A 15812-nucleotide genomic window follows, 5' to 3' on the forward strand; every position below is an offset into this window, starting at 1 on the left:
TGTACCTTGGTTTTTTTAGTTTTTGTTTTTGCTTTTTAACTTGTATTTTTGTTTTATATGTCCTGTGTAATTTATGCTTTAAAGAGGTTCTGTTTTGTTGTGTTTCCAGGATTTGTTTCAAAGTTCAGAGCTCCTTTCAGCAGTTCTTGTAGTGGTGGCTTGGTAGTGGTGAATTCTCTCAACATTTGTTTGTCTGAAAAAGACTGTATCTTTCCATCATATATGATGCTTAGTTTTTCTGGATTCAAAATTATTGGCTGATAATTGTTTTGTTTCAGGAGGCTGAAGATAGGGCCCCAATCCCTTCTAGCTTGTAGGGTTTCCGCTGAGAAACCTGCTGTTAATCTGATAGGTTTTCTTTTATAGGTTACCTGGTGTTTCTGTCTCACGGCTCTTAAGATTCTTTCCTTCATCTTAACTTTAGATAACCTGATGACAATGTGCCTAGGTGATGATTTTTTTGCGATGAATTTCCCAGGCGATTTTTGTGCTTCTTGTATTTGGATGTCTAGGTCTCTAGCAAGGCCAGGGAAGTTTTCCTCGATTATTCCCCCAAATATATTTTGCAAACTTTCAGATTTCTCTTCTTCCTCAGGAACACCAATTATTCTTAGGTTTCATCACTTAACATAATCCAAGACTTCTTGGAGGCTTTGTTCATGTTTTCTTATTATTTTTCTTTGTCTTTGTTGGATTGGGTTAATTTGAAGACCTTATCCTTGAGCTCTGAATTTCTTTCTTCTACTTGTTCAGTTCTATTGCTGAGACTTTCCAGAACATTTTGCACTTCTATAAGTGTGTCCAATGTTTCCTGTAGTTTTGATTGTTTTTTCTTTATGCTATCTATTTCCTTGAATATTTCTCCCTTCACTTCTTGTATCGTTTTTTGGATTTCCTTGCATTGGGCTTCACCTTTCTCTGGTGCCTCCCTGATCAGTGTAAATAACTAACCTCCTGAATTCTTTTTCAGGTAAATCAGGGATTTCTTCTTGGTTTGGATCCATTGCTGGTGAACTAGTGTGATTTTTTGGAGGTGTTAAAGGGCCTTGTTTTGTCATATTACCAGAGTTGGTTTTCTGGTTCCTTCTCATTTGGGTAGGCTCTGTCAGAGGGAAGGAAGGTCTACAGCTAAAGGCTGCTGTTCAGAATCTTTTGTCCCATGGGGTGTTCCCTTGATGTAGTACTCTCCTCCTTTTCCTATGGATGTGGCTTCCTGTGAGCTGAACTGCAGTGATTGTTGTCTGTCTTCTGGGTCTAGCCACCCAGCAAGTCTACCCAGTTCCAAGCTGGTACTGGGGGTTGTCTGCACAGAGTCCTGTGATGGGAACCATCTATGGGTCCCTCAACAGTGGATACCAGCACAGTATTTAGGGTGTCTCCCAGGTCCTGCAGAAGCAGTCTGCTTCCTTCAGAGGGTCTGTGGGTCCTCTCAGGATTGCTGGTTTTTTCTTGCAGTTGATCTAGAGCTAAAATTCATGATGCGAGCCTCCGCATGCTGCTTTGTCTGTCCGAGTTGGAGCTGCAATATAGTCCTGTCTCCCATCCACCATGATGATCCAATCTCCTCAAAGCTATATTTAAAGAAAGTTCTCAGAGGCTAAAGAAAAGTGTTTGTCTTTCAGATCAAAAGTACTCTCCCTAATACTGGCAAATTAATGTGGAAACTCATATTGACAGATTTCTGGCCAAAGTTCTTAAAATTAAGGATAAAACATGACTTCTATAAGCATCCTAGCAAAACACAAATACTAGAAAATAAACAGGCTACCTATACATAGAACAAACTCATGCTAGCTTCAAAATTCTCTGCAACAATGCTACAAGAAAATGATCTCATTCTGCTTGAGGTCAATATTGAAATTTTTAAAAAAGAAAATGATTTCAAAATTTATTTGGAAAAACAAATGAGTATGAGGTGATGGAAATCTCAGTTACATTGACTTGATCTTTACAAATTTATGATCAAATTAAATTATTGCATGCACCCTGAAAATATGTGTATTGATTATATATCAATTTCAAAAATGCTTTAAATAAATATGCCTAAATAAGAAAAGTTTGAACAAAATAATAAAAGTATAATGAAATAGACTTGAATCTGTAGATATTAAAATATAAATGATAATAATGAAAATGCTGTGAAACCGATTAAAAATTGAGAGTTCAGTGGAAGAGAATAGAAAATCTAGACACAGAATCACATATACTATTTATCGGTATATCACGAATATCCCACATCATAAGATGCACACACATACACACAAAGTCCTCATTTAATGTCACTGATAGATTCTTAGAAACCTGTGACTTTAAGTGAAATGATGTACAGCACATCCTCAAATAATGTCATTTTGCTCAATGTCATTTCATTATAATGTTAATGAGGAAAAAAGTGGTTTTGTTACACATCGTTTCACTTAAAGTCACAATTTCCAAGAACCTCTTGATGACATTAAGTGAAGACTTACTGTTACTTAGTATGTGATAACGGTGGGCTTACGGATAGGTTATTCATTATATGATACTAAAATAATTACTAGACTACTTAAAAAATAGCAAACTTAATAGTATACATCAAATCATTTTCAATGAATTAAAAGTTTAAATGTTTAAATAATATAAAAAAGAACTAGAAGAAATATAAGTGAAGATGTAGCTAATCCTTATATGAGGAAGGACTTACTAAGAATTAAAAAAAGAAACCAAAAGAAAAATATTGATGTGTTTTCCTATAAATCTTTTTTTAATTCTCCATGTCAAAAAACCATAAAAAGTGATAAAAGTCAAATACAAACTTGAACAGAATATTTATACCATATACAACTAAAGGATTGTTACTACCAAAATTAAAAGCTATGTTACAGAGGATTCTGGAAAGGTGGCAGAATAGGAAGCATCATGAATCTGTCTCTTCACTCAGACAGCAATTGCACTGGCAGAATCTGTCTCATGTAACTGTTTTAGAACTCTTAGGCCTATTAAAGGCTTGCAACTTTCAAGGGAAGGCTAGGAAGGTGAATTGCATTAATTTTGGTCAATTTCAGCTCTTAGCTCAGTAGTGACTACCCATTCCCCACCTTTTAGCCCTATGGCAGATAGCTGTGTATGTGTTCCTGGAGCAGTTTGCATACAGCTTGCAGGAAGTCAGAGTGGTCAAAAAATACCCCATCCTCTAAATACCAAGGATCTCTACTCTCATCTCTGATTACTGCTTCTGACCAACAGGTGCAGATAAAGAGGCAGGCAACCATTGTTGTTGCACCTCTCTCCATTGATGTAAGCCCCTCCCCCTCTGGCTGAAGTGACTGTAGGGGATTTAAAAAATTGGTGCCTTTTTGTTTTGTTTTGTTTTTTTACTCTCCTCCTTTTTTCTTCTTTTTCCTTTCACACATTAAATACAGGAACATTCAAAAGTAACTGTGTATACAGGGAAAAGTAGAAAGTACGCATACCCAAGAAAAGGTGCAGGCTCAAAAAAGACCTGAGAAGACCTTAAGTTTGTACCTCAGGCTGATCCTTGGCACAGAGACAGCCTATGATAATTAAACACACACACACTCACACTCACACACACACACACACCAAAAACAACTAAAAACCAGCAAACCCTAGGGAGGAAGAGGATGTGATTTCCAGAGTCACCACATTATTAGATTCAAATGTCCAGTTTCCAACAACAACAAAATTACAAAGCATACAAATAAACAAGAAATTATGGCTCATTCAAAGAAAAAAATAAATAAATCCATAGAAACCATTATTGAAAAAGACCTGATGGCAGATCTACTAAGCAAAGACTTTAAACCAATTCTCTTGAAGATGTTAAATGAAGATGTGGAAAAAGTCAAGAAAATGATGTATAAACAAAATGGAATATCAGTAAAGAAAAAGAAAACCTGTAAAGAAACAAAAAAAAATTCTGGAGCTGAAAAATATAGTGACTGAAATAAAAATTTAGTAGAGGAATTCAAAGGCAGATTGGAGCAGTCAGAAGAGAGAATCAGCAAATTCAAAGGTAAGACAGTGGAAATTATCTAGTCTGAGGAACAGAAAGAAAAAAGATTGAAGAAAAATGAACAGGGCCTAAGGGACCTGGGGGACACCATTAAGTGGACTAATATACACACTGTGGGAGTCCCAGAAGGAGAAGAGAAAAAGGAGCACAGAAAATAATCAATGAAATAGTGGCTGAAAACATCTCAAATTTGATAAAGAACATGCATATAAACATCCAAGAAGCTCAATGAATTCTAAATAAGATGAATTTAAAGAGACCCACACCAAGACACTTTTAATCAGATTTTAAAGGCCAAATGAAATTTTGAAAGCAGCATGAGTGAAGTGAATTGCCAAATATAAGTAATTCTTAGTAAGATTATCAGCAGATTTCTCATCAGAAACTTTGAAGGCCAGAAGGTAGTGAGCCAATATATACAAAGTGCTAAAAGAAAAAAAAAAACTGTCAACAAAGAATCCTATATCCATCAAAACTCTTTCTTCAAAAGTAGGGGAGAAATTAAGACATTCTCAAATAAAGAAAAGCTGAGAGATTTTGTGATGACTAGACTTGCTCTGCAAAAAATGCTTAAGGCATTTCAAACAATTGAGAAGGGTGAGGACAGAGCTGTAAAGGAGCAGAGTTTTTGTATGTTGTTAAAGTTATGCTGGTATAAATGCAAATTAGAGTGTTATAATTAGGATGTTAAATGTAATACCAAAGTAACCACAAAGAAAATAGTTATAGAATATGCACAAAAGGTAATGAGAGAGGAATTTTAACATTTCACTAAAAAATATCAACTAAACACAAAAGAACACAGTGATATAGGAAAGGAGGGACAAAAAAGCTATAGCATATAGAAAACAGCAAAATAACAGATGTCTCTCCTTATCAGTAGTTATTTTAAATGTAAATTGATTAAACTCTCCAGTCAAAAGGCAGAGGTTGGCAGAAAAGATTTTAAAAGAAAAACAGGATCCAACTATATGCTGTCTGCACAGAGATTCACTTTAGACCCAAAAACACAAACAGATTGAAAGGATGGAAAAATATATTCCATAAAAATAGTAACCAAATGAGAGCAGGGGCAGCTTTACTAATATCAGACAAAATAGATTTTAAATTTTAAAAGATTATAAGAGACAAAGAAGGAAATTATATATTAATAAAAGTTTCAATGCAGCAATAATATGTAACATTATGTGACCTAATTACAGATCACAAAAAAATATGAAGTGAAAGTTGCCAGAATTGAAAGAGAAACAGACACTTCTGCAATAATAGTTGAAGACTTCAATATCCCATTCTCAATAATGATGAGAAAAACAAGACAGAAGTAAGGAAGTAGAGGACTAGCTAAACAACACAATAAACCAACTAGATCTAACAGACACACCAAACACTTTACCCAGCAACAATAGCATATACATTTTTTCTCATTGCATATGGGACATTTTGCAGGATAAGCCATGTGTTAGGCTGCAAATTAAGTTCAAATGTGGCATACAAATGCAATGGAATATTATTCAGCCTTACAAAAGAAGAAAATTCTGACATATGCTACAACATGGATGAACTTTGAGGACACTATGCTAAGTGAAATAAGCCAGTCACAAAAAGACAAATACTATGAGTTCATTTATATGAGGTACTTAGCATAGTCACAGAGGCAGAAAGTGGAATGATGGTTGCCAGAGGTTGGAGGAGGGGGAATGAAGAGTTAATGTTTAATGGGTACAGAGTTTCAGTTTTACAAGATGACAAGTTATAGAGATGGACAGTGGTGATGGTTATACAACATTATGAATTTACATAATACCACTGAACTGTACACTTAAAAATGGTTAAGATGGTAAATTTTATGTTATGTGGATCTCACCACAGTAAAAAAAAAATTGGGAAAAAAATGTTGGTCATTAGGAATTAACCTTATCAACTTCTTTTATATATCTATCCCAAACCTCTTTAGAGTTTTACCCAGGTATCCTCATCTCCCTTTTTAGAGAGTGGCATGGCATTTAGCTATCGCCTATTGAAAAGCAGACAGGTTTCAAGTTAATAAATCTAAAGTTTGCCACTCAATTAGGGTGGGGATTATATGTTTATTTTTTATCTCTACATAATTATTGAGAATTAAACATAATAAACATAATATCTCTTTTCTCTTTTTTTTTTTCTTTTTTGAGATGGAATCTCACTGTTGCCCAGGCTGGAGTGCAGTGGTGCAATCTCGGCTCACTGCAAGCTCCGCCTCCCAGATTCACGCCATTCTCCTGCCTCAGCCTCCCGAGTAGCTGGGACTACAGGCGCCCACCACCACGCCCTGCTAATTTTTTGTATTTTTAGTAGAGACAGGGTTTCACCATGTTAGCCAGGATGGTCTCAATCTCCTGACCTCATGATCCGCCCACCTCGGCCTCCCAAAGTGCAGGGATTACAGGCGTGAGCCTCCATAAACATAATATCTCTTTTTTCCAAATGTTGAGTGGCTTGCTTACCAACATGTCTCACATTAAGTGAAAATTGCTATGACACAAAGATAATGGCTATACCCAAATGCAAGTTTGAGAGCAAGCCTGTTTAGCTTTTTCAAATTACCTAAATAAAAACAGGGGTGTTTGTGATAAGACATTGGAATGAAGGATAAGAAAAATGGGAACGAACTGTAGGGAGTCGGAATTGGAGAAACAGAAGTGTTTTGTGCTTTGCTTTTGCTGTTCTTGTCTTCTAAATGCTTTGTGAGTGTAAAAATCAGAAATTAAATTTTGGCAACCTCTATACAAAAAACTAAGGATCCCGTCCAGATTCTATACCCACCCTCTAGGTTGAATTACTTGTTTTTCAGCTGCCTTGTGTCGTTATATAATATGACTTTGTACTTCACAGCATGAAGGAAAGTGTTGTACAGCCATTGGAGGCAAATGGATCCCTATTTGCTTTCATGGTCTACCATTCACTAGTTTTGTGACCTCAGATATACCTTGAAACATTCTCATATCTGTAAAATAAGAATAATCCCTATTATTATATCAGAGGAGCTACTGAGAAAATAGTAAGCTAATCCTAGCTAGCTTACAGTTTTTTACTTTTATTATTTAAAAGAAAGTACATTGCAAATCAGTAAGAAAAAGGTGGAAATCCCCTTGCAATGTGAAAACCACTTCATAAAGTAATCATCAAAAACACAGAAATTGTAATCAAATTTGAGCATATTGAACCCACAACACTTTTTCCATCTATATAATTGATAATGATTATTTGCCTTTTTTAATATTAGGAGACCATATTTAACAGCCGTCCTAAGGCCACTTAAAATTAAAGTAAATGGTTGTGCATGGCTTAGAGCACACTACTCAGGGCAGATTTGGAGCCATTCTAGTGGCAAAGGGGCTTTGAGACTTTGTTCTGATTTATGCAGTTCATCAGATATTTTTAAGCAGCTGATATTATAAATGACCACACAAGAAAAAAGAAAAGATTATCAGAAGGCTTCTGCCTGAAAAGATGAAGGCTAATAAATCATGATTGATGTCTTTAAGGCATTGAAGAGTATGCACTGAATAGTATATTCACTGAATTCAGGAATTTGAGTGGGGTGGGGGGTCCTAAATGTTATTAGGTAGCCCTATTTTATACAGTGAGTTATAAACACTGAAGTCTTTACCCCGCAATAGTTGATAAGAGCTTGCACAAGAGAAATGTAAATTTTATATTTATATCATATGCAAACACAAAATATGATAATAGCAAATACAACAGAAATTAAGGTGGGCTTTTGTAAGCTCATATAAATGTGTGCCACAGATTGAATATTTTTAAATCAATTACACATGGTTCACAGAATGGTTAAAGCATCACATTCTTTTTAGTTTAGAATTACACTTTTTATTGTCAAACTGTTGAGGATAACCAAGAATTAGCACCGTGGTCGCAAACAGTTTTCTGTTTGCCTTTCTGGCTCTGGAATCAAGGACTCTGGTCTCCTATGTGGAGAAGCTTCACCTCAGTCCCACTGCACTAGTAGTCTTCAGTGATAATATTTGGAGAATGACAATTTGGATTATCATGTTGGTAACAATGGAAATAGTCCATTCCATAATTAAGCAGAAGTTATAAACCGCTATAAAAGTAAAGTCATAGGAAAAGAAAGTTGAAAATGTAAAGCCTCAAATGGTTTTATTTCATATATGAAAATCCTTGATTCATTTGTTCATATGCTGCTGTGGATCGACTCCACTTACACATCCCAGTTTAGTTGAAAGGCCACTTTAGACAGTGTCCACTTCACTATCAACCCAGGTTCGTGTTTCATGGGGCTGACCATGCTTGTAGGCTTAGGGCTGCATTGGTCATGACTTATGACTCCCGGTAGGAAGTGATTTCTGGCCTGTGTGTGTGTGTGTGTCATGTTTACTCAGAACACCTAAGCATGTGTCCTCTCCCTGACCCTCTCCCTCTGTTTTCTCCTCAGGACTACTGGCTGTCTCTCCTCTACAAGCGCCTGATCGGCCCCAAAGTCTTGGCTGTGCATGTGGCTGGGCTCCAGCGGAAGCCACGACCTGGCCGAGTGATCCGGGACAAACTAAGGATTTATGCTCACTGCACAAACCACCACAGGTAAGTCCTCAGAGAGATGGCACAGAAAGGCCACCCAAGGGGCTCCCACCCCATACCATTTGGGACCCCTTCAAGACTTATCTCCATTCACTAATCTTATCAAAAACTTTTTGCTTCTGGAATCACCATACCTGCTCTTTGCAAGTTTCAAATAATTTCTGGTAAATAGCTTTTACTCCAAGTAAACCCTCCCTTCTCATACTTAGAGGATTAATCATAAAAGATTCCTAAAATTCTTGCCATTTGTTCATTTACTTATTCATCCAACACATTTTTATTGGGCATTTTCTCTGTGCCAGTTGATGTAATGCCCATGAGGCTTTTTTGTGTGCCTAAGCTTTAGCCAAGTCAAGAGGTGTAAAATCTTTTCCTATGATCCACCAGCAAAGCTTGAGAAAATAAATCTCCCTTTTTAAGATGCATGCTGGAGAGATATGCCACTAGAAACCTAGCCCTAGACCAATGCGTCTCAAGCTGGGGGTCCCCAGAACTAAAGGAGTGCCCAGAGATGGTCATGCCAGCTTTCGAGCCATTTCCAGTGTTTTGAAAATCTTTTCAGCTATTTTAAAAATTAAGAGGCTAAGTGAAATCTTGGCTTCCTTTTCTGAGGGCTCTGGACTTATAACAACCTAATGTGGTAGTGTGGGGTTATCCTTTTCTTTTTGATCTGAAGCACTGGTTGTCATTACAGTTGTCTCTAAAACAAACAGGAAAATTAATTATCAATAAATATAAGTTTGGCAGATAAAAAATCTTAACACATGAAGACCATAAGGGAAAACTTTAAATCGGGGGTGGGAGGTGCCTAAAGCAAAATCCATCTGGCCAAATATGGCTTTCTTACATCACTTCCTGTTTAAGGCAGAGTAGGCTGCCCTAGAAAAGATAATTCTTTCTCTTTCTCTTAATGCAAAGAAAACCTGGTGGGGGGGATACAGGGCAGGGAATGGTAAGCAAGTGCCTCCAGCCAGACCTTCATTCCAGCCCAGGCCTATCGGGAACTGATCAAGGGGAATACCTAGTACAAAGAGCTTGGAGTGGTCAGGTTACAACAGATGCTCCTTCTCCTTCCTTGATGAGAGAGGAGCCAAGCCAATTAATTTATCATGATAAGACTTTTCAAAGAATCACTCTGAGCAGAGACGGGGCAGGGGCCAGTTGTCTTGTCAGTAGATACAAGTGCCTATTGTAAATGAGGGGAGGCTGGCTTGGGCAGAGGCCAGAGGCTTTCAACATCCCTTTTGCTCAACAGGAAGCTCAATGCAATACCTGACAGAGAGTGACTGCTTTATGGCCTTGGCCTGGAGTTATCTGATCATCACACAAGGAAACATTGTATTCCTTGTCTCTGCCCTGGCCCTGAGGTAACCACCCAAAAGGTGGACCCCCAGACTCAAGATAGAAAAATTACTCTTGGCACCTTATATCCCTGTTGGAAAGCATATCAGTCTGTGGCCTTTATACTACTAGTCTGAGGACTCGGGGGAAAAAAATATTCGCAGCCATGGGCTTAGCAGGATTTGCATCTCCTCATAGAAGCCTCCTCACATAATCTCATTCGAGTGTTCATCCTCATTCTTTAACATTCTCATGGGAAGTTGTCATTAATATTCTGAGTGTACCATGAACTCACGGCCAGTGTCTCATTCATTTTTGTATTCTTGGTGTCTATTGTAGTGACTGGCATGAAGATCCCAGGAAAGGTTTGCAAATGAATGAATGAATGCAGAATTTGGGCATCAAGATGTTACTGTTGATTTGGAGTTAGAGCTTTCTTCCCCTTTGATATTACCACATCAGCCAGAAGGAAATGCTATGGTGGAGTGGTTAGGAATTCTACCATTCCGTAGCATGAGACCTCAAACAAGCTACTGAAATTATCTGCATTCAAGACTCTCTGTCTACACCACCAGCTCTCCTCTAATTTCTACGCAAAGTCACTCCAGAACCTCTCTAGAGAAACGGTGTCACTGGGCTTCTATCAGTACAACCTCTCTCACTCTCTGTTAAAAAGACAGAAAGAAAAGACTTTCATAATCCATTCTACATGTGACCCTAATGATAATAATTGGGGTGAAGGTGTTTTTGTTCCTATTAGATTCATAAAGAAAACCCACAATGAATGCACGGAGCTGGCTGAGGTTGCAGGGCTCCTCCATGTCAACAGGTGTCAGTGTCCAGCTAGGGCAGCTCAAAGGTAGAAGTATCTGTTCACCTCTCTGAGAAATCATGTGCCATTAAGGAAGCACTGCTGAGTCATTTATCTGTGGCCAATAGGCCAAAATCACAGAATTACCCCAGAGTGGGCATGGTGGATTCACATTATTCAACCTTGATGAATACTGTGAAAATATTTGTCCCAGGTCAAAACAGGGAATGGGGAGAAGGTATAAGCTTATGAGTAGAATCATCCAGAGAAAGTGTCTATTAAAACAACAACCCCTGCACTCCAGTGTGTATTGAATACTTGCTGTGTGACAAGCATCTTTCCAGATATTTGCACTTATTTTATTGAATTTCAAAGGTTCTACGGTATCACACCTACATGCAAATAACAGCATTAATAATGCAAAGAATGTTACATTTTGAAAGAGCCCTTAGAAATCATTCAGCCGAGTGCCGGTTCAACGCAGGAATCCATTTCACATCTCCCTGACAGTCATGCAACCCGTACGTGGATACCTCACCACCTGTCATGGCAGCCCCTTGCATTGTGGGTCATTTCTGATCTTGTAGAGTGCTGTCTTTTATGATTAATTTAGGAGAAAAAGTTAGATCCTCATACCACCCACCACCAGCAGGTGCTTTTCTGTTTTCTGTTCTAGAATTAACAAATTAGGACACTGACAGAATGGCAGTTCTCATCTTCGATCTTCTTGTTCAGAGAACAATCAAGTTTTGATGAGGAAGCCTCTTTTTATGAGCCATTCTGCTGAAACAATGTATGTTTCTGGGGTGGAGATGAGGTCTTTAGCCAAGTTCAGAACCAATTGGAACCTGGTGGATGCTGAAGCAAAATTAAGCCTTTTGGGGTTCAAGTTCATTTATTATTGGCAAAACATGACTTCCTGTTTTTCAGAAGAAGTTTTTTTAAAGACTCATAAAAATGGTTCCTGAGGCTTCTTGGACATCAAATGGCTCTTACAAAACAATATTTTGATGAGTTAAGTGTAAATGAATCAGAAACATGTGGATTAAATTTCCCTTAAAATACACAGGGGCTTTGAAATTAAGGGAAAAAATGTTTGGCAAAACATGGCCTGGCTTTTACCGAACCCAAAACCTTTGAATTAGATTTGGAGACAATGGATCAACCCAGTTTCAAGCACATTGACTTTCAGTGGGAATGACTGTGGACTGCAAAGCATCATCCTCCTTTCCCTTTCCCAGCCTCCCAGCTTCACTGGAGACATTTCTAGAACATGACTGTTTTCTATCTGGAAGTCAAGATGCACCTCCCCATATAACATTCCCCACCTCTTACATTTAGGATATTCCAATTCCAGCCTCCCTTCCCTGACTCACTTCCCCCTCCTCCCATGGCAACACAGAGAAATGTCAGGCAGGAAAAGAACAGCCAGAAAAAATGAACTCCAGATACATGGATTCTCTGCTCGTGAAAAAAAAATCTCACCCATGAGTGAGACATGGGGCAAGATAGATGGTCCTCTCAGACAACTTCTCTCCTGAAAGGAACATTCACTAAGATAACCAAAAGCCACCTGGACTTGATAACATCAGAAGGCCAGCAAATGCTTGCAGGCCAAGCCTTCAGACACCATTTTCTCCAAGATCATTTTTCTGTGGTCAGAGAATATATGTTCCTCAGGAATTTGGATTCTCAACACACTACTTTCAGGTTGGTGCTGCACTCCCCAGCCAAGAATGTGTCTTTGCAGCAAAAAGGCCTCGCTTAATGTCCTTGCCCATAAGCCAAGCAGGGAGAGGGATGGCTGAGGCAGTCTTTAATGCCAGTTCCTACCTGAGAAGGCACTATGAGTTCTGAGAGCCTCTGTATGTGGGTCTCTGGGCTGTACTGGTTTGTCTTCCCCAGGGGAACTATGTAAGTGGAAATCAGACCACTGCCAAACAGCTTGAAAGAGACAGCTTTCTCTGCAGCAGTGCTGTGATTTCAGGTCTCCCTCCCACCCACCACTTCCCCACATCCCACCTTCTCTTCTGCAGTCTCCAAGGGCTCATTCTGCCCCAGCTCTGCAGAGGAGAAACTCATAAATGCAAGCATGTGGCTCTCTCCTCCTCCACTGCTAGCCTTTGAGAGTGTTGTTTGATGGTAGCTAGCAAAAGAGTTTACTGCAGTCTGGCAAAATTGATACCCATCCACATGGATTTTGCTCCCACTCTGAAGCCTAGAGATCCGCAATTAATGGTGTCTTCCTCAGTTTTACAGATAGCTAAGCTAAGCTGAAACCCCACCAATGGGATAGAGTCGATGTTCTTCTTTAATGATGGTCAATACTGATTCAGGCTGCCAGCATCCTTCTTCAGAGTTCTGGGGACACAAGTCTGCTTAAATCAACTGGCATTCTCTTCTGACCTAACTCATTTAGCTACAAAAGCTAGTTCACATGTTGCAGGAGATTAAGAAGGACTGGCGGAGGAGGAACCGGATGGAAGAGTCGTTTTAATAAGTTATCAGAACACAAATGCAGGCATCCAAAAGCCTTGAACACAATAATGTACCCTCCTGCAGATGCAAGAAAAATCCTCTGACGCACAGCCAGCAGGATATACTTCGGTAGTTCTTCTCATAATCTTCATGGATTGTTCTAAGCAAGTGGTTCCCAAACCCAATTCATCTGCCAAATATCCCAGAAAGATTTTTTTAAGTATAGATTCCCAGTCCCTAATCCCAAATAGATTGCATCAAAATCTCCAGGGAAGAGCCCTGGAAACTGTGCTTCTAAACAAAAACAAAAATAAAAAACTCCATGTCACCATACTGACCTGTCCTTGGTCACTCAACTCTTAATTAGCACCTTTAGAAGCAGAGGTGAGTGACCCAGGATGGAGGGGTGTTATTTCTACAAGGAATGATGCTTTCCTCTGGGCAAAGTTGACTTAGAGTTTCTCTGAACTCCTCCTTTGAAGGTGGGGCTGGGTCATTTTTTTCTGTTTCCTCTCATTAATCTATCCAGATGGGGCCCTAAGGGACCCCTTAGAAACTAAGCATTTTTTCCTACAGAGAGAAGGAAATCATTATAGTTTTGCTGATACATGCTGAAGGGCTTGTGCATGTAGGCATATAGTTCTCTCAGACTTCTGAACATCTTATGCTCATTTAAAAAGATTCCAAAATGGTGAATAGTTTTATAATCTTGAGGTAGGTAAAACAGCAAAAGAAGAAATCAAAAAGATAAATTTGACTACATAAAAGTTTTTTAACTTTTATATATTAAAATACAATGTAAATAAACTGAAATGGTCAAAGAAAACTGGGGGAAATTTTGCAGACAAAATACTAGTCTTTAATAAATAAATTGTTTTAATAAATCAACAGAAAAATAGGCAAAGGTGTCCAGGCACGTTGTCTAACGCCTGTAATCCCAGCACTTTGGGAGGCCAAGGTGGGTGATCACTTGAGGTCAGGAGTTCAAGACCAGCCTGGCCAACATGGTGAAATCCCATCTCTACTAAAAATACAAAAATTAGCTGGGTGTGGTGGCTTACACCTGTAATCTCAGCTACCAGGGAGGCTGAGGCAGGAGAATCGCCTGAACGCGGGAGGCGGAGGTTGCAGTGAGCCAAGATCACGCCACTGCACTCCAGCCTGGGCGACAGAGAAAAAAAAGAAAGAAAGGAAGGAAAGGAAGGAAAAGAAGGAAGGAAGGAAGGAAGGAAGGAAGGAAGGAAGGAAGGAAGGAAGGAAGGCAGGCAGGCAGGCAGGCAGGCAAAGGACATGGTCAGCTTAGAAAAGAAGAAATGAAATGGTAAATGAAAAAATGCTGCATGTCAGTATTAATTTTTAAAAACACAAATTAATACAACATTGAAATCCCATTTTCACCTCTCAGGTTAACAAAGATATTTTAAAAAAACACATTTGAAGTGTTCTTAGGGGTATGAGGAAATAGGTGCTCTCATACAGAGCAGGTGGGAGCAAAATCAGTGAAAGCTTCCTAGAGAGTTAATATCAATGTCATCAAAAAGTGTGTATCTGTCAAGATAGGTGAGGTTATGCTGCAATAATGAATAATCCCCAAATCTCTATGGCTTTCAATAAGAAAATTTATTTCTCATTCACACTGCTTGTCCATTATGGCTCAACTGTACCTCTGCCCACATCATCTTCATTCAATAGAACAGCCTTTGTCAAGAACATTGTCAGTCTTTTGGCAAAGGGAAATGAAACATGGCAAAAGATGGGCTGAGTCCCAAAGCTTCTGCCTAGAGGTTTTACCAAGTCCACTCACATTTCATTGGACAAAGCAAATCACATGATCACTCAGTAGGGCAGGAAGAAAAAATCTTCCCACAGGGAGGTACACCACTGGGAATGAACTGGAAAATTTGGTGAGGAATCATACAACACACATTTCCCTTGAACTAATGATTCCAACGTCTAGGACTTTATCCATCAGAAATAAAAAGTTTATATACATGACATAATTTATAACGGCAAAAATGTTCAAACATGAGTTGTCTGAACTGCAAACCTAGGGGATTAGTTAAATAAATTATGTTACACTTCTATGATTGAAAAGTTTAGTATTCTTCTATAAGTAGAAAAAGATAGAATCACATGGGAATATGTTTAAGATGTTCATTAATGCAAAAAAATCTCTGTGAATAATGTGATTCCAGTTATGTAAAAACTGAGTAATAGTATGTCAAAGTACTCAATAAATATTTGTCAAATTAATAAACTAAAAAATACTGGAAGGATGTTTGCCAAAATATTATCATATCTCAAGATATGAGAGTTATGGGGAATTTTCTTTTTCTTCTTTTTGTTTCTCAATATTTTTCCTTTTTTGCAATCAGCATGTTTTACTTCCATACTATGGTAATATATGCCATAAAATATATACATTTTATTTTCTAAAATCATTGCAATAAATTTAAACAAAAACAAAAGAAGTATGGCAGGAAGTGGCTATCATCTTTGCAAGAAACCACAATAACAAGGCCTTCCTGTCTTTTAGGGTCTATGGTGGCCAAGTTTTTAAGTGCCATT

General features: G+C 38.4%; 1 protein-coding gene across 3 annotated transcripts in view; it reads left to right on the forward strand.

Annotated features, from left to right (window-relative positions):
* The window catches only part of HPSE2 (heparanase 2 (inactive)), a 772172-nt gene that overhangs the window by 731188 nt on the left and 25172 nt on the right, over positions 1–15812 (forward strand). For all 3 annotated transcript variants that reach the window (XM_055252704.2, XM_055252710.2, XM_055252697.2), the window contains one exon: positions 8472–8617. In XM_055252704.2, the coding sequence (XP_055108679.1) occupies positions 8472–8617 (146 nt within the window). The remainder of the gene's footprint in view (positions 1–8471; positions 8618–15812) is intronic.

Source organism: Symphalangus syndactylus, chromosome 2 (genome assembly GCF_028878055.3).
Source record: "Symphalangus syndactylus isolate Jambi chromosome 2, NHGRI_mSymSyn1-v2.1_pri, whole genome shotgun sequence".
NCBI lineage: Eukaryota > Metazoa > Chordata > Mammalia > Primates > Hylobatidae > Symphalangus > Symphalangus syndactylus.